Source organism: Poecilia formosa, unplaced genomic scaffold, assembly GCF_000485575.1.
Source record: "Poecilia formosa unplaced genomic scaffold, Poecilia_formosa-5.1.2 Scaffold247, whole genome shotgun sequence".
In the NCBI taxonomy this organism is placed as follows: domain Eukaryota; kingdom Metazoa; phylum Chordata; class Actinopteri; order Cyprinodontiformes; family Poeciliidae; genus Poecilia; species Poecilia formosa.
Window position 1 is genome coordinate 91,610 of NW_006800186.1, and position 25,607 is coordinate 117,216.

Below are 25,607 nucleotides of genomic sequence, written 5' to 3' on the forward strand. Positions count from 1 at the left end.
GCATGGAGCTCCATGCTCAAATCCCTAACAGGGATTTGAGCATCCCTGTTAGGGATGCTCAAATATGAAAAATTGGACTGATATTGATATCTGATAGTAACACCGGTATTATGCCAGATTTACCAATATTTCATTTTATAATTTTTTTTAATCCGATTAATCGTAAGAATAATCGATAGATTACTCGATTACTAAAATATTCGTTTACAACAGCCCTATATCCAAGCTTCCCATTAACTTTAAACATTTCTAACTCAAAAACACGACAGGCAGCTGGATGAATAACTTTCTGGGGGAAACATTGCACAATGCCAGTGACAGAAAATATGTTGCAGTTTTAATGGTTTTTAAAAGTGACATTGATGTAATTTTTGTATACTTTAATACCATAAATGTACTTCTGTGGTAGAGGCCACAAGAATGAAACTCACATTTCCAGAATAGCCTGGATCAACCCCAGCCATGTACCTGTTGGTAAGGATTAAGTCACATTTTGTGGATTTATTTGACCCTTTTTTCAATCCCAGGTTTCACAATGTTAACTCGTTCTTTTAGCTATAACGTTTCCATAAACATGTGGTCCATAAATAATATTTCAATAGTTCAGTAGAAAAATAACCAGAATTTAAAGAGATTAATGTAATGATTTTGACAAGCACTTAAACATTTAAATAATAGTTATTGTTGTAAGTACTGGCAGCCTTTACCGGGCAGACTAGGGTTAGAACGATGCCATTATGATCTTGTATACAGGACAGATGGTCAGTTTATTGAAAAGTTTTAGGTTTAAAATAAAAAGAATGTCACCCACTACTCTTATTATGGTAATTTATTAGCCAGCTAGTAAGCTTGTTTACACAATGAAGAGCAGTGCAACAACAAACCAAAGCGTTCTGTGCAATATGAATGTTTATTTAAATGATTCTTACAAACTCAGAGGAAATCTATTCCATAAATGAGCATGTTTAGGGAAACAACTTTTAAAATGACCAACTATTTGAATGTACTGGCTTTAATATCTGACCACTTGTGGCAAAAATAGCATTTACGGTAATTGTTGATATTTCTACATATCTCAGTAGAACACAGGAAAAGAAAACTTTCTTGCAATTGGGGCTGCACAAAATGAAGGAAATTTAGCAATATTGCAATGAAAATAATATGTATGCAATAAACATGATATATATTGGAAAGAAAATAGGCATATCCGGCAACTAATATGGCCATCGCAAGATTTTCTAATAATGTGCAGCAATGGCAATAATTATTTTACATTTTTTGTCCCCTGTACATTGACAAGACTACTCCTTATCTGGGTTATGTTTGTTATAAACCAAACACAGAAATACAATAACACTTCTTAAATTGTTTATCAAAAGTCATATCATTATCGCACATTTCTCTATTATGACCTGGTCAGGTGGGGCTTGGGTTAGCTCTCCTCTCCACACAGACAGAATAAACCAGTCAGCCATGGTGGAAAAAAGAAAATAAACATTCACTGAAACAAAAAGAAAAACTCTAAGCTTAGCACAAGGCTAGCAATGCTTATGAATGTAAAAAATCTGTACGTTTTGTCAGTACTCGGTTGACAGGAAGTGTAAGGATAAATGTGACGACAACTTATAGAAACATGTCTCATCAGAAACATGGATTAACTTTGCTTTCTTTATCTTTGTGGGGGGTCTAACATCTGTACCAGATGCAGAAAATAAAAAGTAAAGGTCTTGATCTTTATAGAAGTGTACACAAACTTTTACTGTTTGCAGGCTTTTTATGTGACATACTTTTGTGCTTAGTTCACTTCAAAGCATATTCAATAGGGAGATTTTCTATTAAAATGTTAAAAATGTCAGATTCTTGGTTTTGCACATGATGTTTTAGTACTTTAAAACAATGGTGGCAAAATACTTCTTTTTTTTTGACTTGTAAAACCCATTCAATGTTCTGCTGAACCACAGCTGCTTGTTACATTTGTGAAGCTTGAATAATAAATGTGGATCACTGCCTATTAATTTGTTAAACTGTTTTCATTCACTCCATTTGTTGGGTCAACAAAAATGGCTAGAATAGAAAAAGTTGATGATAGGGAATAACAGCAAAGCTCCATGAATTTCCATGTGCATCATATAAAAGTTATATTTTTATTTTTTAGACCTTTTTCCATCACTTCGTTCTGGTCTCACAGGAGTGTGTATGAATCAGTGTTTCAGTGAAGCATATTCGAGGTCACATGTTAAAAGACTAGTTCACAGCACAAAACACCTGATTCTCAATGACTCTTTATAATACTAAAATCTTCACTAGTAATGGTCGGTATTAACCTTTTCTAAGTTTGGGGTAACTGTTAGTGTAACTAGCTTAATGGGTTTTTGGTATCTTGTGTAGTTTTACCTCCACCTCCAGGTCAAAAGGCGTAATATAATGCCTCCTGTTTTTAAAAAGATGCCTTTTCTATTCTACACATCCTGCATACGACTTGGATCTTCTAAGAGACTATCTCTTTGCGAGTAATATTCACCCTTAACTAGGCATGGGCAATAAATCAATAATACATCTAGATACGATAGATGTGATCGATATCGCTAGAAAAACATCCGACAGAATGTTCAATAATGTCTCTGATCTAGAAGCACTCAGCATTCTGGGGGATGTAGGCAGAGGAAAGGCTTTAGCTGCTCAACCTCTCACGACCAGCTAAGCAAGATTGGTGGCATCAACAAACTCACTCACTCTTTGGTTACCTAGCAACAACCTACTGAACAGTTTCAGGCTTTGCCACAGTGCCTCATAATTACTAAAAGCTAAAAACAGTTTCCAGGAAATGTCATGTCACCAGTTTGGCAAGACTTTATCTATTAAAAAAAACAACAACTAATCAATATATTTTTATTGACTGATATGAAATCCTTATTGTGATATGTTTTTCAGCCATATATCTCTCAGTCCTTCCTCACGCCTGTCAGAGGTCCACTTTGTTAGGTCAGAAATTAACATCAAAACAATCCAGTTTTGACATTCGCCAATCGAGTCGCTATCACCAGGCTTGCTCCTCTCTAGGAAAAAGCCACTAAGTTGCCATAGTCAAGACAAGCTCTCTTCATCTTGTTGCTCTGTCCCCTGGTGGTGGCATTAAAAATACAACCACCACCTGAAGCCTGCAAATGCTTGAGACCAAAACGCTTAGAACTACCAATTATTAAAGTTCAATATGCATAGATATGCACAATAGAAACTATCTTCACACTACAGCAGAAGTGAACATCTACAGTCTTCCTTATTTCTGCTTGTCGGGTACAGCCAATCAGCAATAATAAATAATAATAAATGTCAGCCAATAGTGTGTCAAATAGCACAGCGCCCATGTATTCCAGCTTCCAAGGCTGCATTTATTAAAAAAAAAAAAATATATATATATATATATATATATATATATAGACAAATTTTCTAGTTATAATTTGGAGTTACATTCCATAGAAAAAGAATGAACCGCAAATAGATGGGGATCCACTGTATGACTAAAAAGACTAAGATTGCTAAATTGACTAAAACTAAAATGTGCTTTCAAAATTAACTCTGGTGTCTTGTAGCGCTTAGAAAGAATTAGAACGGATGATACTCAATGAAAGCTGGGTCGATACACATAATTATGACAAACTGCAAAAAAAGTTGCTCAATAAAACAAAAACATAAACAGTTATTCCAAAGTACTGCTAACCAAACAAAAAAAAAACATCACTTAGATTCCAGAAGAAATAAAAGATTTAAAGACTAAAGTATGTCGCGACAAACTGGCTTCTAATCAAGCTGGAGGGCATTTTAATTTGGATTAAAGAGCGCAGGGACACCTCATGCCCTGCCATCACAGCAGGGATCTGGCGCTGGAGGGGCGGAGGGGGATGGAGGGGGTGTGGTGACTTTTTGTACTTCTCCGCCTCCTCGTGACATCAGCCAGCAGTGTTAATTTACAGCGCTGAAAATGTACCCGCTCGTTTTTTTCCTTTCCCCCCACCCCCTTCAACCCTCACGACGACGACATTTTTGTACAACATAATCCGGCTGCGTATTACCTTAGCACAAAAAAAGCTGTGAAAGCGACAATAATGGCGAGTGCTGCACCGACATGACCAGCATGCGCGCTAACAAGATCAAATCCTAAGGCCAACCACCACCTACTCCGGGGATTTTTTTTCTCCCTCTATGGCGAGGGGGGGCAACTTGGCTGCGTGTTAGAACCTCCCCTGGATGAATGGGTAGCCATATTCTCATTCTCAGCTAACGGAGGGAAAAATATCGCCAGGCCTGGTTTAACCGACCAGAGCTGGCTGAATCACACCGATGAATGTAACGCTTGGCCTACATGAGAGTCAACAATACTCATCATGGATCCGCTTGAAAAGCAGCAGACAGACACGACGCAGCGGCGGGTTGCGCGTGCAGACCACCCCGCTGGGATCCATGTTAGAAAGAGAGCGTGCCCACAGGAAAAACACTCAGTAACACACCTCCATTATTTTTTCATGAAATGAATCCATTGGCGGCTCATTAAGGCCAACATGGTGGAGAGCGTGCATGTTATCGGTGAAGCCAGACAACGAGTGGCGTTATTTAACTCACAGAGAGGGAACGAGACGAAACGAGCACACCTACCTCACTGGTCTTGACATTTTGCAGGAATACTGTGGAGGTTAGAGACGGGAGAAGAAAGAACAGGGAGGGGGGGGTAAAAGAAATAAGATTCCCGCTCTGCACAACACTGAGAGGCGCGAGGCTGCCGCGCGACTCCACCGTCCGAGCTAGCGCGTGAAAATAAGAGGACGTCCAGGTTTCGCTCACCAAACACAAATATTCTTATTTTTTACCTTCAGCTACTCAAAATGGTGAATAAAACAAACTGAAACTGCAGCTTGTGTGCAACCAAACCAGGTGGTATTGAGGGGACGGTCCTCACTGGCCAGTACCGCCCCCTACGGACCTTCAGAGCAGCAACACGTCCTTCTCAGGCCACCATTGGCTAATTTGAACGACGACTTTTCCTTTTATTGCATGTGTTTGCTGCTCGTCAGAGAATTTTTACATGCTAGCCTCCGCCCCCACCCTCCCCGTTAGCACGGTAGGTTGACATCTCACTGTTGAGAAAACAAAAAGAGGCCCTCCGGTTGGATGCAAACATCCAATTCAGTGTGGGTCCCTGAAGACTATAAAGCGACAATGCAATCATACGTTCAAGAGTGCAAAGACATTATGTACATATGATAATTGATTGGGTTGCATTTAAATGACCACCTTTGACTGCACCACTACCGGGAATGACTTTCTTCTGTCTCACCTTGCAGACTGCAGTAGCAGGATATGCAGGTAGCAGGTCCTTCTGCATTACAGCTTAAATCCTGATTTACATTACAGCTTCTAATTATAAATGTAGGGTTTCTTTGGAAAAAAAAAAATAAACTATATATGCTGATTTTTTTTACACGTGCTGAGAAAAATGAGAAAAACCTCAACTTTTGTAAAAATGGATTTAATATATAAAATGAAATTTTATGTGAATTTTATCAAATAGACCAAAACAAAGTAACACATAATTGTAAAATGGCAGGACTTTGAAATTCTTTGAGAAATAAAATCTAAACAAAAAAACAATTCAGATACGTAGCCTTACTGTTGCTCTCTGACATGAGAACACATGCTCATGAGTATGCCTTTACAGTTTATCCCAAAACCAAACAAATATTTTGGAAAAAAAGAAATAAAAAAGCCACAATAACCCCAAAGCATGAAATTAATTAGCTACATCAATCTGATTCATTCATCACAATTCTCAGTTGAAGCACCTTTTGATTTAACTTCAGTAGTTTTCTTTGATAGGATGCTATATCATCGTCCCACATCTTGAGTCGGCAGTATTTGGCCACCTTGCCTTGCATTCCTTTTCCGCTGCCCTCTTGATGTAACCCCCTCCCCCCCTTTTTCTGTCACACTGAATTCTGAACTCTGGCTAAGATATTCAAAATTATTTTCCTCTATCAATCACTGATGTCCTTGTTCTAAGCGTTTCATTTGAAATAGTAGCCTGAAACTTTAAGTTTAGTTTAGTCAGACCTTTATAGTCCAAGCAGTCATTTTTGCTCTCTGACCAGGAAAATGAAACTTAATTAAAACCACAAATGTAAGAAGACTTAAAAAAAAAAAAGCCAATATATAATTTTCGATAATTGTAGGAGATGTGTCAACTTTTTTTTTTTAAATAACTGCCACATTAGTTACACTTTTGGGTTTTAAAATGAAGAAAAACAGATCATTTTTGCAAAAAGAGCATGAATCCTCTGTCTTCAATGGGATGTTAATATTTGTGGAAAACAATGTATAAAAAAAAGCACATTGTTTCCAACTTATCAATAATTGGATATAGAAATATAGCGCTGGTACATTTAATGTCATTCTGTTGTGGAAATTCATTGTAATTATTCAATGACAAATCAGTTAAAACCTACGTTTTTTTTTTTTTTTAGTATATCTGTACTTAAAAACCTTTGCAAGTTCTTTATCAATCTTGGAACTGCAGGCTGCAAGCCGCTGGCCTAGAATTACAGACACCACAGGTGTCTGTAATTCATCTTTTTGTGGTAATCAGAAGAATTTTATATGAATTATTTGCAAAGGAAATATGAACAAACTAACTGCTATGTAGATTTAGTAAGCATCAACACCCTCAGGATGAGATGTCCAAGTATCTTGGTTCCTCAGACATTTCTCATATGTGAACGTGTTGGTCTAGAACAGCTTTTACTTGAAGGCAGTCCCTTTATAAATAAAAAGAAAACTAGCACAAAATAAAATGCAACATCATGAATATTTGATTATGTGTAATTTTAATGGGACGTCATTTTCCAATGTCTTCTGTCAGCAGCTGTCTTTAGGTACAGTTGATCATCTGACCAAACGTTCTTCATCTTTCATCTTTCACTTCATCTGAAGTTTCTCTCCTCTTCCTGGCAGTTCTGATCTTCATCCTTTGTCCAAGGATCTTCAGATTTCAGTTTCAGCTAATACAAATTATAATCACAAGCACAACGGAAAATGTTACACATGACACAAAGTATTGGTGTTTATATAGCCGAGCCTTTACATTAAGTAGATCCACGTCTATCCAGAGACGTTTACTGCAGGTAAACTTACTTTGCTGCACCCACACCAGCTTTTATTTGACTGTTTTATTACACTTGACTAAGTATAGCAAATGTTTTGAAAGAAAGTGACCCAAACCCTGTTCTTGTTCTGAGAATAAATTTGTTCAATCGAGCCAAAATGTTTTTGAAAACTAAATGCGCTTTTCTTTTAATAAGGCAAACGTGAAAAATCCATTTTAATTTTTCAATCTACAACTAATAACATTCCTTTTCCTACCAACATGGATGACCTTTTTTACTTGATTTTACTTCATTTCATTTTGTTCTTGGCCTGCCAGTACTTCTGATTCGATCATTTTGTTCCATGTGACAAACATTTTGGACATCCCTGAGTCTGGCCGTTTCTGACTCGTCTGTCTGCATTGTGCCAAGTGTGACACAGATTTTGGTGTGGGGTTGTTTGCCAATTTTATTCTTTCACAACGGCATCGATGAGCGAGTGTGCTGTCCGACTCGACTAACCTGCACCGAGTCCTGATCTTGAACAAATATGTCAGGAATGAATTTAAATGGAGACTGCGAGCCAGGTCTGGTTGTCCAACATCAGTGAGTGACCTGACAAGTTCCAGTTACACAGTTAAGACCAGTAAACACATAAACACCGGAAATAAATGAATGTTACCTAAAAGTAGTACAATAAAAGTGATTAAAATGTAAAGTTAGAAGTGGTACAGTATGGAGCCATTTTCATTAGTGTTCAACACTTGACAGTCAGGGAAACAAAGCTGCATACTCTGTTGCTCGTACTCCTTTAGCGCCACCCAGAGGGAAAAAGGGCAAAAACACTTGTGTCCAGATCGTGTACTGTACTTCAGTTGAGCAGAATGAGAATTGAATAGAACAGAATTGAAACAACAGCCAAAAAATAAAAAAATTAAAAGAATCCCAAGTTATTCCTGTCATTTCTTTGCTTATTTCAGTGTGTTATCACAATTTATTAAGCAAATACAAGTTACTTCACCAGCTGGTGAGAACACAGCTAGAAAGCCATGTCAGTTTGCGTTCTTTGACATTTCAAAAATGAACTATTGTAATGGAAACATGACAAATTTCAATAAAACGTTTTGGCACTAGGATGAGTTTGGTTTTTGGCATCACATGGTCAACATGTTGCCGCTGGTGCAGACCACAAAGAGAAGGCAAGAGGAAGAAGTACTTGGATTATGCTGCATTGGGCTCTCTTAATGAGTTATCACATGAACAAACTTATTCCTGTGTGATTTTAATTGTATTACTTATTTAGTGGAAACACTGCAATTGCAAAATCAGAATATCGACCAAGTTTTGCACACATTTGTAACGGAAACGCAGCTGGTGTCATCCTGTTTGATCAACTGATCAAGTCTGATTTCTGCTGTAAAAAGAAACAAAAAACTCATAATGTGTCATCCGAATATGTATAAATGCATTCTTGTTTTGAAAACTCCAGCTGAGACTTTTTGAGGTAACCTTTGTTGTTTTCATAACCTCATTGAATTTCCACCCACACGCGGCGAGTGTGAGTAGGTTCTATCAAATTGCAGGCTGTGCTGAGGGCTTCTTTGGAATGCGAGTTATTCCGATCACGCTGTTTGTATGCATGTGTGTTTTTGGGTCAGCAGAGCAGGATTTTGGGAGAGGCCCTGAATTCTGATTGGCTGTTTACTTGTTGAGAGATTTGGTTAAAATGCGCTGCATCGCCTGTCTCTCTCGTTCACTCCCCAATTCCCTCCACTTCTGTCTGAGTTCGCTGATGATGCTTTGCTGAGAAGCAGGTATGTTTCCATGGCAACCGGGAGACTAACTCCAGCCTCTCTTGTCATTCCTTCGCGAGCTGTTTCTGGATCTTTCTCCAGGTTGATCTTTGCAGTAGAGACTCCATCAGGCTGAACACTGCTGATTTTAATCCTTGATATAGATTTAATAACATGAAACATAGTGGCTGTTACTTCACTGTACCAAGAAGAAACATCACTTAAAAGTAATAATGATGTCGGTGTTGATATTTTGGCTGGCAGCCTGATCTTTTGCACAGCTAAAGTGATTATGGGTTCACTTTAAAGATCTGCAGCTCGAGATTTTTACTGAAATGCTCGACTCCTGGAGCGTCCTACTGTTTCTTTATCTGTGTAGCACTGACATCCCCAGGCTGGCTGTGTCTACTGCAGTGCAACACACTCATAAATAATCAATGTGTGAATATATAAATCTTGAAAAATCCACAAAATTCTTGGCTCTTTAGAATCTAATGGAGAGACAAGGGAGAACATCCAAACTTCCTGCAGAAAGTAAATATACAAAACAAACCTATCTGAAACGGTTCCAAATCTACAAACCCACTAAGCTAGTAACACTCTACTAAACTACAAAGTAAAAGATGAAAGAATGATGAAGACCGAATGACTACAAAAAAAATAAAACTTTAAAGAAATATACAAATAAGACATAAAGCCAATAAAACTCTTTTAAGAAAGATCTTGAGATAGTTCCTTTTAGCAAAATATTTTGGTTCACATTCTTAGATATTTGCTTAAATCTTGTTCATTTATAACATTTTTGAAATGTCTTTATTCAATAGTAATTGCTTGGAGCTTTTTAAGACCGTTTGTGTCCCTTTGAGAATGTTACGTTAACATAACAGATTTGTTTAAGAGGAATTTGGACTAACTTTCCCTAATGTAAACTGAGATTATAGAATCCAGCGTGACAAAAAACATTATTTGGTGATTGCAGTCATACTGGACTGAAATTTACAAATATAAACTTATTCAACCCAACATCACTGTTCATCACTGACAAAAAAAAATCTCTAAGATTATGTTTGTCAAGATTTTATTTTATTTTTCTTTTATAAATTATGACTGATCCTTAGATAGAATTATAGTCAAAATGTTTCCAGTGCCTAGTTAAAATTTTGGAAACATTTAGCAGTGAACACAAAGTTGGATAGTTTCTTTTTTTTTGTTCTAGGACTTATTAATGTTTGCAGATTGATTTTTGTCAATAAATGAGATACATTGTGCAATTCTCCTAAAGAATAGTAAAAAAAAAAAAAAAAAAAAACACTCCAGAATTTACTAAATCTCTTTCAGAGAGAATGTGAAATGTTTGCCTGGAATTTACCTATTGGACTTTACACAAACAAAGAAACAGACCATCATACTGGACTTTGGACTTCTGCAGGCCAGCAGAGCGGCTGCCTGCTGCAGGAAGAGTCTGGAGGCTCTCTGAGTGAAAATATACACAGACAGGACTTTCAGAACGCCTGAGTCTGGAAGAAGTTGTGAGGATTTGGTTTTTCTGTGTGTTAATTTAGGTTTCTGTGTTCAGCGGAGTCTTCATGTTGTCCCGCCTACCACCCGATTGTCTCCAGTTGTCTCTTGCTTACTCCCTGGTGTATTTAATCCCACCCTGTGTCTGTGTTTCCCTGTTGGGTCCTTGTTGTGTGTCGTGTCACAAAAAGGACCCAACTGTCATTTTATGTCAGTTTGGTCCTTTGCCTGCTACCAGTTGCTACCAGAGATTGAGCTCCTAGCCTTTGCTCATTTGTGCTCCCTGGATTCTGTACTCTTTGTCATTAAAAACTATCATCATTTACTCAACAACCTGGGTCCACCGCGTCTACCTCACCACCTCCCAACCGCACATTATGACAGAAGTATTACCAGTGGAAAACGATAAGCAATTATATATGCTGGGACAACATTTATAAAGAAATAAAACTCCATTACAATGCATTTTATAATTTAAATATTCTCTTCTATTGGTAAGTATTTACCTCATGTTTTGTATGAACTAAATACAAGCTCATACAAAACAGCTTGTATGTGTGAGAAGGTAGGTGCCTCAATGACGAGTGGTGAGTTTATAACCTATATTCTTATGGTCTAATCACTTTACTGACTGGAAACAGCCACTGCGTTGATCCCCCTTGTTGAAGGAGTCTTGCAGTCGGTTCAGCTGACAGCTCTTTGCTGGGTGAGTCAGTCAGGACCAAGCATTTCCTTAACGTCTTCATCCACTCTCTACTGCAGACTCATTTCCATTATTAGACTTGTGTGACTACGTGCATAAGATAAAAAAGTGCTTTCTTTCTCTTTACTTTTCCTTTACATTTATCACATCATTTGTTTTCAACACCTCCTGACTGTTTTTGGGTGATGGGGCAGCTGTCATCGGCTGTCAGTAGGCAGGAAGTGGACTGCAGGCTAAACAGGTCACCAGTTCATCAAAGAACAAACACAGAGACAAACAACCAGTAGCATGGATTTATGCCATGTATAAAAGAGTCCACAAACCAGTTTTAAAATACCAGATGTTTGAGACATAAAAATAGAGACAAAGATCAATCATTTCTGGACCTTTTCCACTTTTAATGTAAGCTACATTGACCCTTTGGACATGACTTCACACTCATCAGAATGACTTGAACACGTGTTAATCCCATAAAGTTGGTCAAAAACAGTTGGTAGCCTAGTATCGCTTTAACCCTTTCATGCATAGTGGTCACTACAGCTGTCTAAAAGCCATTTTCTTGTGCTTCTTGTGAATTTTTATGTTATAAATGCACACAGATTACTGAAGTGGACACTAATGCATCATAAAATACACTGTTAACTACTGGCCATTAGCTGCAAATGCGAGAAATTATTTTTGTTAAATCCAATATGGCCGACAGACAAAAAGCATGCCAACCAACCCTGTGCCTCCTTCTACTGTAGACGACTCTTGCAGGTAAAAAAATATTGTGACGTCAGAAGTCCCTAAAGAACAATACTACTGATGCATTTTTCAAATAACAACTTTGTATTTGGAGAAAATTACACCTAAAAAAAATGTAATAATTATTATTATTATTTTTTTTTTTACAAATTTTTTTTCCTACCCTTTTTTATACTTTAAGAAAAAAAAATAGAGAAAAATCTTGACACAAAGGATCATAATTCATGCATGAAAGAGTTAATTTAGCTGATTTCATTGTAAAAATAAAATAGTCATCAGTTTCAGCTACAGACAAGGACGCAAACCAAATAAGCCAGTGGAAGAGAAAATGCCATTTATGACATAGTGGTAGAAATCATGTGGCGTAAATTCAGGTAAAATCAGTGATTTGATCAAATCAACGAAAACATCAGGAAGGAGAAGCTCTGGGCCGGTTTCTAAGCTAACTGTTTCCAACTTTTGAAAATACTGTTAGTCTATACAACTAGGTGAGCTACCTCTACCGACAAATTAGCAAGTAGAAACCATGAGTATAGTTTATGAATAGTTACTTTTTTTAAAAAGTTACTTAAAAAGTGAATACTGTACAGTCATAGTTGCTTTGTTCAATACTCCCTGGCCTTACTTCTGATATCCATCCTGGCGCCTCAGTGTGATTAGGTTGCAAATAGTCAACACTGTAGAACCCAGCTGAACAACAGCCTGAAATCTGTTGGGGGGAGGGGAGGATAAAAAAAAAATTCCAACTCATTAAATGGCTCTGTCATAAAGAGCCATGTTTACAATCAGGATTTCCTGATATGTTCTTTGTTGTGTCTCACATCAAAAGCCTTGCTGTAGAACAAGGGTTTGAAACGGTGAAGATAAAAATGGTCACAGGTCACAAAAATGTTATCTTTTGCTACGAAAAATTCAAAAATGGTAACATTATAAGACCAAACTAAATATACAATATTTTTTTATGAAACATGATAGCCTGATTTCCATACACAAAGAAATGCTATTCATATCAAATATGTCTCAAAGGAAACTGTGCTGTTGATACAATGAATTGATATTGGACACCTGCCTCTTTAAGAAACTTCTGCTCTTTCTGAGACTCCGCCTTTAGGAAGTCATCACAACATGGCTCCTCTATTAACCCTTTAACTGTTTTTATACATCGCACTGTGAAGTAGTTGTCCTCAAAGTGTGGACACTGCAGCTCCAAGGAGGCGGTGATAGGTTCAACCAGGCATTTTACACAGCTGAATGGTTGCCATGGGAGAATAAAGGATTTCACAGACTTGCATGAAATAATCAAGGCAACACTCAAGGTATGCTTTTGATGAGGGAATTGCATTATAATATGACACAAAGCTCAAAAAAGTTGACTTTACATGATATTGTCCCTTTAAATAATGCTTCTTCTTCACTCTGTTTAGCTTCAAATACATTTGTACAAAGGACATTTTCTGATGTTGGGAGGAAATGATATGGAGAAATAATCCAGGATCCCACACAGAAAACAGTCTTGCGGCTCACAGATTTCTCCAACAGTTCAGCTCAATAATTGGTCCTGTTGTAAAAGGAACTTCATAACTTGGGGGAGACTCATCAATGTATCTATCATGCCTTACAGCAGGGGTTTCATTTATTCTTTGATTTTCTTTTGTCAACCCACAAAGAACAGCATTCATCTTTACCGTCCCTGTTAAATAAAGATAAAATGATGAAGATGAGCGAGATTCCACACAGCAAGCCAAAATTCAACACATCAATGTGCTGCATGTCCAAATGTGGCAGAGAGTTGTCACTATCACATGAGTTATTCTCCATCACCGAGTGGAGTAACACATTAAGTGTGCCTTAAAACAACGGAAAACCCATTTAATGAAATCAGGCAATGTGCAGTTCGTATAGGGACCTCAAGAGGGCAGTGCAGGCTCAGAATTGGGGCTTGCTGGAATCCATATTGGATATTCTAGTCAGCCAGTGGTGTTGGATGCCTGCTGGCTGAGTGTTTAGCTCAGTTCCTCTCCCCCTGTGTGTGAACGTCTGACTAAAACGTCTCTTGACCTGGCTGTGACACCCTCGGCTGGCGACCTCATTGTCTGGCAGTCTGCAAATAAACCCACTGATGCTCAAACAGAAAAAGCAACGCCGGTTTGGAACTTCCGCAAATGAAGCTCGTATTCAAAGGCTTATCGTGCCTCCCGGCACACCGATTGTTCTTACATCTCATCCTCCCGCACTTTGGAGCCGATTTCCTAATTTTCTCTACTCTGTTCTGGGATGAGAAAGCCGCAGGCAACCCTGTGGATAAGCAGAGGAAGAAATACAGAGAGCACGAGAGGGAAAGATGGAGGGAGGGAGGCTGTGCTGCTTAACAAAATTCTTAACCCTGTGATCTATGAAAAGCATGTGTGTGTTGAGGATGGCGGGGAGATTTTGCTCGATGCACACAAGCTAACCAAAAGCACGGCAAAGGATTTAAAATATCAACCAAAACACAGCTTGTCTACTTGCCTGTTTTAAGTCTATTTCTCAGTCTTTTAAATAATCACTTTGATAATATTACAATAACAAAGTCTAAAAGTTGGGGAGTAGAAATGGTGGGTTGATCGTGGCAGAAAGAGTTGAACACAGACAACCTTTTCTTTCCTCATTGTCTGAGATTAAATCAGACTAAATCTTTCCTTTTTTTTGTCAATCATGATTACCAACATTTTTTCTCATTTCTAATTTTCTAAATGCCAGTTATATAATTAATTTCTTCAAAGCCAGAAGTGTGAATACTCTGGGTTTTTCCAACTTTTTCACTGCCAATACCGATTTCGCAGCTTTGAATATTGGCCAATATTGATATTGACCCAATACAATATCAACATAAATCATACATACTTTGATTACTTGTTTTGTAGTGTGGAACTTTAGAAAAGACTTGGTCAAGTGACATAAACAGAGAACAATAGTCAACTACAGGCCTGAGAACAACTGACCCAATTATTATTATTAAGTTAATAATAACTTAATAATAATTATTAACTTAATTATTATTAAGTTAATAATAATAATAATAATAATATGCAATTATATGCAAACCCAATGGATAATAATGTTAACCATTGGGTTTGCATATGAGATAAAGGCACTGCTGGGTAGAAATGCTGGGGCGGACTAAATCCTGGATTAAAACTCTGGAGTGGAGTGCTCCTATCAGAGATTGTAGATCCTGATCAATTCAATCTGGCACTTGTTTTTTGGATGAAATCGGAGCGATTTCCGATCTCAATACTGGATTGGGACAACCCTAACCCACACTAAGATTACTATGCATTTAAACTATTTAGGAAAGCTCAGATGATGTCATGATGTAAAAAGCAGATCAATACCAGAAAACCATGCAATTCAAATTACCTCTACAATGTCAAATAAGAAGAGCAGTGTGGATATTCCGATGGATTTTATTTGAGGATATAAAAATTGTGTTTCTTTTCCAACTTCTAAAGTGCATTTATCCAAATCTTAGTATAGTTTTGTGGTGGTATTGCATTGTTCCCACAAAAGGGAACAATTCAGTCACATCATTAAACCTCATATTTACAATATTTATGTCCACCCATAGTCTCCAGTGGTCTTTGGGCATTCCATCACAGTGCAACATGATATTTACATGTAAACCAGTGTTTTTTCATATTGGGCTCCGGAGTCACCAGGGGGTGCTAGGGCAGTAAACTATTGTGTGATTGGTTTAAACCAGGTTTATCAGCTGAAAGTGTGAACATTTCACTTCAAGTATGTGCATGTATTTCTGCTCTCTTCTTACCCGCAGACCTGTATTCATCAGAAAATACCCAGAAAGTTATTTTCTCTCACTCCATTTATCTATCCCCACGGGGCATGCTGATAAGCGGGAAGCTACATGAGTTTTTGGAGGGCTGACCTAAAGGCAGGCGTATCTTTCTGCCTAAATCTGGTGTTGACACCGTTCTCTTCGTTTGGATCTTTGTAGTTATTTTGCTCTTATTTTTTTGTGAAGGACATATAGAAGGCTGACATGTATTTTAACTGCTTGTACACAAAGCGCTTAAAATAATTAATTTATCCACTTAATGAATCCGGTAGAATGTTGGAGGCAGCAGGTGAGTTGGGGGGAACGAGTGTGTGGTGTTAAGTGTTCAGCCATCTACAGGGAAGATGTATGAAGTAGAACACACACTGGACAGGCTGTGATCAAGTAATGCATCATTTATTGTCATTTTCATGTTGTGACCGTCGTATTCAGCAATGAATCCTGGTACACTGAGACCAATGAAAATGTAGCGTGGTCGCTGGGAGAAATGTCTAATTAAAAGGTTTAATTAATTTAATTTAAACTTCCCCTTGGACATCAATAAAGTATATTCTATTCTAGTCTATTCTATTCAATTTCTACACAAGCAGGTATGTCCATGATCAAGCGTTCACTGAAGGATTATATTTTTATTAGGCAATAAAATATAATAATTTTATTGCCAAAACTAAAATTAGGCAATAATTTTATTTTGCCTAATTCTATTTTTTTAAAAAAAGAATAGAATTATTTGCTCATTTTTATTAATATACTTTTAATAAGGTACAAAATACACTTATGTGGTCTAATGAAAAATATGCAGGAGGTTGCAGTTTTTTCATCTGATTTTCAGAATAATCAAAAGAATAATCAATTACAAACATAATCAATGGCTGCAACCCAACAATGAACTGAAGTTTGTAGCAGGGACTTGAGAAAATGGGGGGGGGAGGAGTTTAAGTGGGGTGAGAATATTTGTGCAAATATGTGTGATTTAAATAAGTCAACCCTGTAATAAAAAGGTGATTTTTGTTCATCTTAGTCAATAAGATGTTCAATCTGGAATCCTGCTGTCAACTGATGCAACGCTGCTGGAATTTCAGACGTGTTCCCATCGAGCAATCACAGATCCATCACTGTTTGCTTTCTGGTTCGCTTTCTTTCTGCAGATCCTCTCAGCACCTGCTTAGCTTTTGTCACAGGGCGACGGACAACCATCAATAACATAGAAATGGTTGCAACTCTGAAAAGGAGCACTTAATCACGTTAAAACCTCTGACTACTTCCAGTGAGACAAAGAAGCTATGCAAAGATGAATGAAGAAGAAAAACAGAAAACAAGCATCACATCTAAATGTAAGCGACTCTCTAAGCCGGTGAAGATGTAAACGAGGGATTTGTTAACAAAATGAAAGATTAAAAAAAAAATGCTTTTATTTAAGTTTTAGTACCAGCCCTTGATTTGTGTGTTTCCCGACTTTATGTTTAGGTTGGAGAGGGTGAAGTTAAACCAAAAACCAGACAAGAACGACGTGTTCTGAACAATTCCCCACTCTCTCCCTGAAACAGAGATGCACTGACAGTCATGCAGCTTGAAATGTAAATAGGTCCAACATTAGCATTCAGCCGTCATCTCCTCCTCTGTTTTTATGTCAGTGCGTGTGTGTGTGTGTGTGAATTAAATTGGGGGATAGAGGGGGAGTGAGGGGTAACAGTAGGGAGTTGGACTATTTGATCAGGCTCCCCTCGGCTCGCTGTGAGCCTCAGTAGCAGGAGTTCATCTGTGGGACAGGCGCTAATGCTGAGCACATCAGCTTGCAGTGTTGTGCCAGATTCTGAAAATTATACGTGTGTGTGTGAGAGAGAGAGAATGTGGGTATTTGTTTGCATGTCACTGCGAGCTCCAGCATCTGTCTCCTTACATGCAATGCTTCTCCATCCCACACATTCAATACATAAGATAACGCTGCGAGAAGCAAACGCTAAGCCATGATGCTTTCACACTTCGCAAGTCTGTGTGTGTGTGTGTGTGTATGTGTGTGGGTTCTGATGTGCATCTTCCTAAGGCTCTTTGTCTCCTACGTTCACCCGTAAGTGAACCCATATCCCTGAAAATCCAACGACACAGTAAACTGTTGTGTTCACCCATAAATCCAGGCAATTATCCGGACACACACACACACACACGCACACACATACCTCCTTGTAGTTCTATATAAAATGAGGACTTTGTATTGACTTCTATTAATTTAAGGAAAAGTATTTATGCCAAACCCAGACATTTTCCCTAACCATTACTAGTCTATTCCTCACCCTTGGTTAAAACGTAAAGGGGCAACATTATGGAAAATAATTATTTTTTAGCTTTACATCATGGTATATGATCAATAAATGCCCAAAGTGTTGCCTTAATTATTTTTCATTCATGTTGGAGAAATCCTTGCATCTCCCGTGGCAACCGCTCAGCTGTGTGAAACCCCTGGTTGGACATAGCTCCTCCTTCGAGGCACAGCTCCTCTTCCAATCTGCCGTTTCCAAGCTTCCGCCTGACAGATCACCCTTGACACTCCTCCCCCACTCAGCTCCTTCAGACTAACCAGCAGCAATTAGCAAACATCTGGTGTAACTGCACATCAGCTGCTGCTTCTCAGTGAAATGATAGTAAAAACGTTGTTAAAGGGTTAACAGAGGAGCCATGTTGTGATGACTTCCTGAAAGCGGAATTTCAGAAATAGCAGGAGATTCTTAAAGAGACAGAGGCCCAATTTCAAGGTGTTAAAATACAACATAAAATTTCTTTAAAGTCATAATGTTCCTCTTAGGTCTTCTAACGAGCCATCATTTGATCCAGGTGCGTTAAATCAGGGAGAGAACTAAAACATGCAGGATGCCGCCCTCTAGGACCGACTTTGGGCACCCCAGTTCTACACCCAAAAGAATGTCTGGATATTATTTATTTTTCTTCCGTCACCGTTAATGCGGCTCGTACCGCTGCGTGCACCCCCACAAAAGTGGTATTAAAACGTTCAGCTTGATCCCGAGAAGGGAGCTATTACTTTTAGTGGGATTCTGAATTAAAATAATGACATAAATTGAGAAAAACGAGAAAAATCGAGGCTGAGTGTCTCAGAGAATCATTAACCTTTCTCTCTGAAACACACACAGCACAGTAGAGGTCTGACTCCAAAACTCTTTTAATTCCCCCTCATAGGCACAAATATTGGCCTATTGATCTCAAAGTTGGTCATGACATAGATACACATGCCTGCTCCCGTAAAATGTTTTCAAAATTTTGCTAGGGCTTATGGTTTTTTGTCAGGGTCCTGGAGACAGACGCTGGGTGTCTCACAAGTATAGAAACTGTCTCCAGCATACTGTCTGACAGAGAGAGCCAGTCCAGGTGCAGATAATTAATTACCATAGCAACGGGTCCCAGACAGAGGCAGTGAGTAGTCTCACAAACAAACACAGAGCCAGGTCTCACAATGCATTGTGGGAAGAATCCATATTTCCTGTGACTATTCATATTTTGCTTACATAAAATTATTATTTCTCTGAATTTTTGAGTGTAAATTAAAATCCTTAGTATGAAGGTTGAAAACTTTTGAGAAATAAACAATTACCCACTGTCTTCAGTTTTTTATTTTATTTTGGACCGTGGATGAGAACCACATGTGCAAAGCTTATAGTCGTCAGTCGCAAACTCAACTTCACCGTCCATAGGGTTTAGCATTGTGTTGTAGTGGTAAACCAGTTCATCTATGCTACTAAGATAATGGACCTGATAAAAGCTTCAGTCATTGCACTCTAATGGTGGATCATGCATGTCATACCTGCATGGATCTATTCCTTGAGACAAAGCTAAAATGCTGGGTCTGAAGTGATTGCCATATTTCTGCAGGCCCCACTTAAATTTCTTCAGAAATTTTCTAGTCATTTTTTAAATTTTCCAACAGCAAATGCTGAAGAAGCAATTTTCTTATCAGATGTTTTTCTTCACAAATTAAACGTGCTGTGAAAATATGACAATCCATAATTTTCATAAGCAAGTCGATCTTCAACTGTCCATTATTATCTACCTGTTATTAACTGTTTGACACTTTGGCATTATAAAGTGTCAAACATTTTGAAAATGTCTGTTTTCCAAGACCCAAGTTTTACCTGGGTGTTTTATAAAAACAGAGACACTTCCCACACATTTAAAGAAGAATCACAGCAATACATTAAAAACGGCATCGTAATTGTTCATATTCTGTCACGTCTCTAGGAGAATAATTACATTCGCCCTTCAAAACTGATGACCCAGTAAAACATGTCACATACGCTGCTTTCAGCTCCAGTCTACAGGAATGAGTTGAAACGGCATCAGGTTTTGCTTTGGCCTCTCTTTGCATAATGAGTTGAGCTGCTTTGTCCTTTTCAATCAGCATCATGAGGTTTGACTTGATTTCAGACTGACCATCCCGAGTTATTCCCACAACAGGTTTGGTTGAATAAGAAGGTGCACACTGGGTCATTCTGTGCTACACTTTGAAACTTTCCTGTGTTTTTGTTGTCTTTATTAATTGATTGATAAAGATAGTTCAGAAAATGATAAAAATGTTCTACAGAAAAGAATATAAACGCAGGACTAAATGTAAGTACACCCTGCTTGACGACTGAAGGTTTTGTATAATAACCAAATGAAGTTTTCAAAATGACACTTTTTGTTCCAATTAAAGCTTAAAATGAAAAAAGATTATAACCTCAGAGAGATGGCATTCTGTTACTGATGCTTTGAATACATTATTTAGTATTCATACTGTCTCAAAACAAAAACAAACAGTAAAAAAGAGGGAAAAGTTCTCATTTGTGACATAAGCCTCAGAAGCCAATCAGAAGGCAGGATTCAGTCTCCACACTCAAAACACAACAATCTACTCACATGGGAGAAATATGTAGCAATATTTTTTGAGCAGGTGAAAATTTGTTTATTTGCTGTAAAATATTTTATTTGGTTTACATTTTTAGATTATCTCAATTTAACAGTTGTTTACATTTTTATTTTATCTTATACAAAAGCTTAAGATATTATTGAGCAAACCTTATTTGGTATTTCCTCCTTTGATTTATGTACAGCTAGTACATAACTTGAAGTTGGTCATTGTCAAACATTGAAACGTGGCCTTAGAATACTGTTGGGCAGTTTTTTGCAGAATATATATGTCTGCATATTTCGCATGATGTGCCTCATTTTTTGCATGTATGAGGCACATCCAAAAAAAAAAAAAGAAAACAGAAAAATGGTATTGTTCTAACGCTGTGTGTATTCATGGAGGTCCTGGTAAGCAAGTACAGGTTGACAGAATCTTTTACTTAAAAAGAGAAAGAAAAAGAATATTGTCAAGAAATAAAAAAAAAAAAAAATTACCAGCAAAAACAAAAGTGGATGAGCAGAGCTAGCTGACAAATGTTGATGTCATGATCCAGGACATGTTACTATGAAATATCGGCCCAATCCCAAAACTCACACTACACCCTACCACGCTATGTGAAGTGTGGACTCAGTCGAAGTGTGAATAAGGGATAGAGTGTGCAGGTAGCAGGTGTGCAAAAATTTGAGAACTGGGGCAGGACGCCTCTGTGTCTCAACGTCTACATCCAAAATGGCGGACCAGTCGCTGTTCAGGCATTTGTGCTGATGTAAAGTAACAACTACAACAAAAAACAATTTTAAATGTACGCTATAGATATATTTGCTTTGCAAAGTCATTGCTGGAAATATTTGACTGTTAAATGTGTTTTGTCATGACTTGTTGAATACAGAGCAAAGTTCCATGTGTCATTTGAAATCAGATTTTTTTTTGTGTGACAGACACAGTTTGCTTGGTGAACATTATCATATTTCCAATTTTCATCGTATGATGATTTTGTCAAAAATACACATTAAAATACAATAATATTTTTAGTTGAAGCGTCGGGAATTCTTCCTGCTGTGATTCAAACCAGGCTGTTCTCCTCTCAGAGACTCTCTCTGCCCCCAGCATCACCATCCACAGTCACTCTTTGAATACATTTTGATTATATGGGCTACGAAAGCATTAAGTTTCCTTTTGAATTACATAAGAGTTTTTAGTCTTTTTAGCATTAACAGACTTCCCCAGCCCTGTTGAAGGAACCAGCCCTTAGCCACGTGGTTATCTTCTGGAAACATAAGTGATTTCTAAGCACTCTGCTCACTCCGTTTAAATACAGCTAAGAAACATTCTAAGTAATGTCCTGAAACAGCCGAAAGCTTTGCCGTTCGCATTCTTCATTGAAACAAATACGATCGATTTGCTCTATTTTCAGCCAAGTAAAGGATGTTAATTTGCCCCAGCGAGAATTTTCTGCTGGCAGGATGGTTTATGTGGGGACGAGTCAGAATAAAGCACAGCGCGGGTGTTCACCGTGATAAATAAACGGTGCAAATCTCCGAGGCTCAGCAGTATAAATGTGTCTGTAGATACATTTAAAACACACTGTGCGTCTGAACAGCATTCGTTCTTTATGATTGTAGCCTCTGCTGTTCAGGTGTTTCTCTCTAACTTATTGACTAATGTGTTAGGCAGTGTTGTGTTGGGTTGAATCCAGCGAATAGAGCCAGAGCTAACGGTGCTTTAAAGGGGGCAGTGTTCTGTAAAATCTTAAGCTTTACATCATGTTATGAAGTTATTCCCTCATCAAAAACATACCTGAAATGTTTTCCTTGATTCTTTCAAGAAATCTCTTGAATCTCACATGGCAACCATTCAGCTGTGCAAAATGTCTGGGTGGACCTAGCCCTGCCTTCGAGGTGAAGCTCCTCCTCAGAGCTGCAGTTTCGAAGCCTCAGAGCTTCTGCCTCACAAAGCATCTGCTGAGTTCATTACATGTGCTACTTCTTAGTGAAACGCTGGTAAAAATGTCAGTGTTTTTACCAATTCATTGATTTATCACCTGCTGATTCCCTTAATTTTGGGAAATGGGTGATCAGCCGATACATACATGTGACGCCAATCATATCCTCCAATCTTACCAACCTCAACAAAGGTCTAAAAATCAGCCACTGTCCTCTTCTGTTCTCCCCTGTGAGGTTTAACTGACAAACCGACCCACCAGGTCATGTCTGTACATTTGCAGTTAACAACTGTCACCCCACTGCTGCTAACTCAGTGACTTTCCTGCTATATGTAGACACATTTCAGTCGCTAAATATAGTAAGGTATCGGCCAAAATCAGAATCAGCAGGTCAGGCTTTTTAAAGATGGGTAATCGACGATTGGCCAGAAAGCTGTAAGCAGGTCATCCCTGGTTATTGTGAGGCAAAAGCAACTCTAATCAAGTGGGTTTCAGCCTTGACTTAAAGGAACTCAGTGTTTCAGCTGTTTTGGAGTTTTCTGGAAGCTTGTTCCAGATGTGTGGTGCATAGAAGCTGAAGGTAACACAGTTACCACCTGCCTGTAAAACACACCACACTGCCCGTTTAAAAGAGAGCAGTGAGTGTCTGCATGCTTAACCCAGCTCCAGCACCTTTTGATGCCGCATACGTCTCCTCGTCTTCCTCCTCTTCCTCCTCTTCCTCCTCTTCCCATGGCGAGGAGCTCATCATCAGAATGGCACGCTCTCCTTTTCACTCATGGCTCCCCTTCTCCTCCCCTGACGTTCCGCACTTGTTGAGGAGCTGTCATGTCTTTCTCTCCTCCTTTCTCCGACTCCCTCTCCGCTCTCTCTCTCTTTTTCTCTCTCTCTCTCTCTCTCCTTCCTCAGCCTGTCATCTTTCCAGTGTGGCTGCAGGGGCGGATCAAAGCCAGTTGGAGGCGGAGGAGGATATGGGGGGGAGAGTTGGAAGGTGGAGGGGGGGTAAGATGAAGAGGGAGTATTTCTGTATTTCGGGGTGAAAGAGAGGACAGGGTGGCTGTGCGACATGCTGAAAACGCAGAGCTGCCGCTGCGACGATTTAAAGCGCAGAAACAACTAAAAAAAAGAAAAGGGGAAAAAAAGCACATTTCGGTGTTGATGGAATGAAAGTGTGCGTGATATTACCACAGCTTTTTACCTGGCAAGGCTGTTGTAAAAGACCGACCTGACCCAGACCGGCCCGACGAGAAAGGTTAAATCAACACTGCTGGTTATGTCCCAAAGCCAATTATCATCACATTTCTGATCCAATCCGTGACATTTTACTGTCTCCATGTGGCTCATGTAGAGCAGTTCTCTCTCCCGGCCACAGGGTGGCAGTGTAAGATGACAGGACCCAGCAGTTCAACAGCAGGATCCCTCAGCTTTGACCCATAAATCACCTCATGCTGCAGCACATTTGGATTACAGATACAGTTTATGTAAATGACAGACATATATGTGGCAGGAAAGGTAAATAAATAGGAAGCGGTTGGTAAAGATGGAATTTGCTGATGTTTCCACAATATTAATATGAAACAAACTTATGTAAAATGATGTGCATGGGTGAAGCCATGACAGTCAAGCTGAAATCACTCTGCTATTCTAATTAGCAAACTGATTGCACCGAGAGAGTACATTTATTCAAATCAGTTCCTCAAAATTATTCATGCTTCTTGTTTTTTGTTTCGTTATTTTTTTAAATAAATTGTCACATCACAACTAAAAACATCAGTTTTTATTGAACTTAGTAATTGTTGAGTGAAAACAAAAGAATACATGGAGTTTAGAAATATTACAAACTGTGGCATGAATTTGTTTTGAGTCGGTGTTTTACAGATTCATGTTTTATTATAATTAAGTCTACCAGACATTTTCTCAGTGGACAGCAGTATTCAAGTTTTTCCTCAGATTATTAACATAATTTAGACCTGGCCTTTGACTGGGCCATTCCAACACATCAAATGGCCCACGGACCACACTTTGTACATCCTTCTGCAATCCCTCCTGTAGGGAATTAGTTGGGAGGAGCTTAGCACATAAGCTAGAAAAAGGTATATGAAATCATCTATAAATGCTGCATTTAGAGGTGAAATAATAATTAAATGTAATTATATGCACTGATTATATATATTACAGTTGCTCCATTGAAGGGATGTCATGATAAAGCATGCTGTTTCATCTCTAGAGTAGAGATGTAATTTGCTGAGGCTCTGAATGCAATGACAGGTTTATGCATCGGTGTACTGGGTATTAGGATAGAATAAATAAAGGAGGAGTAAATTTCCACCAAAAAACTGATATTTTTTGGAATAATCTAAGAATTAAAAAAGAAGAAGAAGAAAACAAAACAAGGACATTTTTGAGTTTGAAAAGTAAAAAAATAAATGCCTGAGAGAGGTCTGAAATTTTTAGATTAATCTCAGAAATGTTTTGGTGGAAATTCACTCTTCCTTTTTTTTTTTGCTATCTTCATTGGGCCGTTGTAGGTTTAAATCCAAAAGGTCAGTGATGCAGTTAAAAAAAAGAAGAAATGTTACCATCATGGAAAAAAAAATTGTAAAATGTCTAAAATGTTTAGGTCCATTTCATCGAGCTTGGTCTAAAATTTTAATGAAACATTTTAAAGTAACACAGCCTTCTTCTTCTCATCTCAACTCAATTTCAGTTCCCCTAAAGTGAAAGTTTATTGGAAGTGGAACTACCAACCACCGTTGCTGCCTTAGTTGTTGCTAAAGTTAGTAATTTTCTATTTTTTCAAAGGATCAACTAGAAACAAATCTTCGTCTTTTTCTTCAGTAATATGAGACTTATGGAAGTATCTGTTGGTCTCACTGTATGAACAGCAGGTACGGCCTTAGCCCCGCCCCCAGGCTCAGGCTCTCAGCAGCTGATTCTTGGCGCAGCAGTGGCTCCCAGCAGGAGCCAGAGCCGCTCTCTGTGCTGAGACTGTTAATAAATCACACATTTGCCACTGGCTGATCCCCCTACAGTCAGGAACGGATG

At 38.4% G+C, this 25,607-nt stretch overlaps 1 protein-coding gene and 1 long non-coding RNA gene across 3 annotated transcripts in view; one reads left to right on the forward strand and one right to left on the reverse strand.

Annotated features, from left to right (window-relative positions):
- The window catches only part of nucks1a (nuclear casein kinase and cyclin-dependent kinase substrate 1a), a 14,553-nt gene extending 9,594 nt beyond the window's left edge, over window positions 1-4,959 (reverse strand). Inside the window, exon 1 of one of the 2 annotated variants that reach the window (XM_007569830.2) lies at window positions 4,651-4,959. In XM_007569830.2, the coding sequence (XP_007569892.1) occupies window positions 4,651-4,667 (17 nt within the window). In that variant the 5' untranslated portion in view covers window positions 4,668-4,959. The remainder of the gene's footprint in view (window positions 1-4,650) is intronic. The other variant, XM_007569829.2, reaches the window with a different exon arrangement.
- LOC107838390 (uncharacterized) overlaps window positions 1-23,782 on the forward strand; it is a 26,312-nt gene extending 2,530 nt beyond the window's left edge. Inside the window, exons 2-3 of the long non-coding RNA XR_001664444.1 lie at window positions 17,201-17,203; window positions 23,769-23,782. This is a non-coding gene — a long non-coding RNA (uncharacterized LOC107838390). The remainder of the gene's footprint in view (window positions 1-17,200; window positions 17,204-23,768) is intronic.
- The last annotated feature ends 1,825 nt before the right edge of the window (window positions 23,783-25,607 follow it).